This window comes from Lactuca virosa, chromosome 5 (assembly GCF_052849685.1).
Source record: "Lactuca virosa cultivar CGN04683 chromosome 5, Lactuca_virosa_CGN04683_v6, whole genome shotgun sequence".
NCBI classification, from domain to species: domain Eukaryota; kingdom Viridiplantae; phylum Streptophyta; class Magnoliopsida; order Asterales; family Asteraceae; genus Lactuca; species Lactuca virosa.
In genome coordinates this window covers 446,309,671-446,313,922 of record NC_136430.1, presented here as the reverse complement: position 1 = coordinate 446,313,922, position 4,252 = coordinate 446,309,671, and the positions used below count along the sequence as shown (strand labels likewise).

Here is a 4,252-nt window from a genome sequence, read left to right as displayed (position 1 = left end):
AACTTAAATATGCTTTTAGTTGTAAACATTATTATAAACGGAAGAATTTGTGACTTATCAATATGATATACTTAATTTGTTAACTTCAATATATAATTAAATAAATAACCTATATTAATATATCAAATAAGCTTAAAAATTTAGTGTAAAATTTAAAACCTAAAGTAAAATATCAAATAACATTTAATAAAATTCAATATATATTTTTAAACATAGTTAAAAGGAAAACATTAGATAAAATAATAATAAAAAAACCTAAATTGATAAATAAGAAGTGTCTAAAAACTATATTCTAACAATATATTTTTAAAGTAATATTTAACAAGGAGAGAAAAGGTATACTACATATACTCTCAAAGTTGCTGTTGATCTTGACGCCAACCCTAACTTTATACATACAAATCTTTCCCCCCATTTCAAACCTCTCTCTCTCTCTCAAACACCATCTTTTTCTTCACCTCTCTCCATATTCAACGCCTTGAAGAATTTACGAGGTTGTGTTTTATGGTAATAAAAATAGAGCATCAGTGAAGTGAGAATTAAGTGATGGGAAGGTACATGAGGAAAGCTAATTTGACCGGAGACGTGGTGGCTGTAATGGATGTTTCGCAGTCGTCTCTTGGCGTCCGAACGCGAGCCAAAACCCTAGCGTTGCAGAAACTTCGAGCTACGAAATCAACTGCAACACCGCCAGAGTCGCCAGCGGCGGAACAAGACAGTGAATTGTCTTATCTCCAGCTACGCAGCCGGCGGCTAGAGAAACCACCGTTTCAACAACTAACATGCTGCAGGCAACAAAACCCTAACCCTAATCTTCTCACGATTTCTTCAGGTGTTTCTGGTTCTGTCGGGTCGGGTTCATTAGACACTCAAATTAAAGCAGGTGAAGAAACAGAGGAGTCTTGTCATTTTGGAGAAAATAATATTGATTTTGATGGCAGAGAAAGGTATACTTCCTTAAAGTTTATATCAAAATTACAATTTTTTTTTTAAACTGCAAATCTAATCTACTCCTAAACTCCAACTTAAATCCGGACTTGAAACCTTAACTTGAGGGCAACACCAGCCGTAGCTGGACCGGAAGCCCTTTGGTTACAACTTCCTTTTACACGAAAATGCTCTGGCTTTTAGATATTTTTGCAATAATTGATACTTAGTTTTGTTATTTCGTGATTATATGAACAAATATATGGAATTTCAACCTTCATTTTACTTCCTCTTTTTTTTTTTTTTAAATTGCTGGTTTTTTTATCATATGAAGCACACTGGATTTATAGATTGTATATTTCGCTATATGTGTTTGTATAATTGCTATATGATTGTTTTCTAGTCTTAATTTGGTACATGCTTGACAAAAATAAGAAATAGGGGTTGTTTTCACTCTAAATTTCAATGTGCTTGATTTATTTTGGAATTATTAGTGTTCTTTCTTCTCTTTTGGAGTGGATATTTGTAAAAAAAATCCATTTGGAGACACTTTCATGTTCTTATGTTGAGAAAGGGCTTCTTCCCATTTTCCATTTCATCATGTGGGGTACCACTTTCCTTTCTTTCATCTAAGACAAATATGCTAGTAAACGTGTCTTCATGACCACCCTATGTATTTTCCATAACACGACTTCTTTTCAGTTTGTGTTTCTTGATTTTCTTTTTCTCAAATATAAGTTGAAAATCTTGGTGAAAAACATGCTAAAATAATTGATAAGGTAAAATACAAAGTGAAATGATCTAAGCTTTGAATTTTGATTTAGTGGGCCTATAGACAGATAAGATGTTTTCTCATCATCCCTTATCTATTTTTATTCATTATCAATAAAGCCAAGATTTGACGTTATTTCTTTTTATAATATGAACATTAAACCAAAATCACTAATGATGATAAATGATAACCGATCACAATCACTTATTACAGTAGTGGAGTGGACCCATGTTTTCCAACATAGGATAACCACAGCCATTATGGTTTTCTATTAAAATCTTTAACTTTACACTACACAAAACTACAAAATTGGATAGTGAGTGGTGAAAAAGACTTCCTTTAATAGGCCTCTAGCTTCTTTTTTATTTATTTTATTTTTTATAAATAGGTGGTGAAATCAGAAATGTTACCCTGTATTAAATAATCAGAGGCGTTACTCAGATATTATGAGACCCACATGGTCCCATTTATTATGAACTGTTTTCTCTTTCCATATCAAGCTATCTTCTTTGATAGGTCTAGTTCTTGTGTGTTATTAGGAAAGATTCAGTCTTTTTTTAAGATTAGAATGTTCTATGCTGTTTTATGGGTGTTTGGATATGTATTTTTTTAAGTGATTATTGTGACTTGAATAATCAGAGAATCAGATAATTAGCTGTTTAAGTTCGTTCAGGTAGTAAATAGTATTTACATTTACTTCTGTATCAGTTTTCTTATAAGTTATAAAAACTTCTTATTTACTTCCATGAACAAAAATAGTAACCAGTTTTTGTCCAACTTTTGGTTTACTAGTTTAGACTTTAGAGGCATACACAAACATCGACTTTAATAGCATTCATGAAGGAGGGGGCCACATAAGTTGATTTTTTTTTTTTCATATGTTAGTGAATAGTACAGAAACAAAGGACAATAATTGGATATTTGGATGTTTAACTTCCACTGTCATATTTTTTTTTATAAAAAATAAAATAAAACTTCTTCATCATAGATATGGTATGTGACCCACACCCACCCTCAATTAAAATTGTAATCTTGTTGAAAAAACCAGCCTATATGGTCCACTTTCCATACCCTGAATTTATTTTTGTAGTAATGTAAGATAATAATAAAATAAAAAAGTAAAGTTTTTAAATGTCTCCCCTGAATTCATTTTGTCATATTAGTGCATAAATTGGTCCTTTCAAATCCATGACTTGCCATAATATCTAGCTATTATTACGAATTTTCCCATTATCTTTATTACAACAAATGGTCAAATGGATGCTATATTTGACAAATAGTCAAACATGGTGTTAATTTTTTGTTTTGAAAATGATGGTTTGTTTACCAATTACAGGAGCACCCGAGAAAGCACTCCTTGTAGCTTGATAAAAGACATATATGACATTTATACCCCTGGTTCTAGCACACGATCCATGAATCTAGAAGCTTCTAGAATATCCCAGAATTCAATGCCTTTGGCACAGGAGATTGAGGAGTTCTTTACCCGTCATGACCAGGAACAACAAAGACGGTTTGCTGACAAGTACACATTATCTTCTTAACCCTAATTTTTAAATTCAAGAAATAGCAACATACTTTCAAAAAACAGTTTTTGATAAATAAAGTAAGTTGCTATTTTATGCATTTAGCTCTTTATTTATTGGCTATAAATATTTTTTTTTCTGATGTTTATGAAGGTACAACTTTGACATAGTGAATGAAAAGCCGATTGGAGGACGATATGAGTGGGTACAAGTACAATCCCAATAAGGAAGGAGGATGGATATATATTAGAGGGCATTGGTGTAATTCCGCTTATACCCTTTGGTTTGCTAGTGAAATGTAAAGGAAAAAATTGAAAAGTTGTGTAGTTTAATGATTGAATTACACACTAACCTTTAGGGTAGAATGGGAAGAAGAAAATCTGTAACTTTTTAGGCTTAGTTGTTCCATGTTTGTCTAGATTTGCAAGTAATAATAAATAATTGCCAGAGTTTCATGTTATTATATTTCAAGATTTCTTTAAAGCTCATGTGAGAAAGTATTACTAAATGAATTAAAGATGTACCCTTTTGCTATAATCAAACAATATATAAACAAAATTTTCGATCAGAGTATGTATTGTGACAAGATTTTTGATCAGGGTATATTTGAAGGGTTAATGTCAACTATTCTTTTTACAAAACACTATTGATTCAAAAAGAACATTTGGTAGGTAATGTACTATTAAAGATTTAAGGTAATGGTAATGTATTTATTAAAAGTTTTTTTATGAGGGTATGTATTATTACAAGATTTTTAATTGGGGTATACATTATTGTTACAATCAAATATTCACATGAAAGAAGGATAAATTCTTGTTATTTTCGTTTCACGCTGTAATATTTAAAGGGATGTACTGGCATACCCAGGTTTAGCTCTTGTCTTGCTTGATGAAAATGGCAACCTGTGAAAATCAGAACAATAAATCACATGTGATTTCATAAATTGTGTCCTTTTTTAAAATCATAATGACCTGATACTGATACTGTTGTATATGCTTCATGTGTTATCACCCTATGGTAGGGTAGG

At 31.3% G+C, this 4,252-nt stretch overlaps 1 protein-coding gene across 1 annotated transcript; it reads left to right on the top strand.

The window, feature by feature from the left end:
* The first annotated feature begins 381 nt into the window (after positions 1-381).
* LOC145114228 (cyclin-dependent kinase inhibitor 3-like) lies at positions 382-3,688 on the top strand. The gene is made up of 3 exons (XM_079050232.1): positions 382-947; positions 3,036-3,224; positions 3,379-3,688. Exons 1-3 carry the CDS (start codon positions 547-549, stop codon positions 3,449-3,451), a joined length of 663 nt encoding a protein of 220 aa, XP_078906358.1. The 5' UTR covers positions 382-546; the 3' UTR covers positions 3,452-3,688.
* Positions 3,689-4,252: the final 564 nt, after the last annotated feature.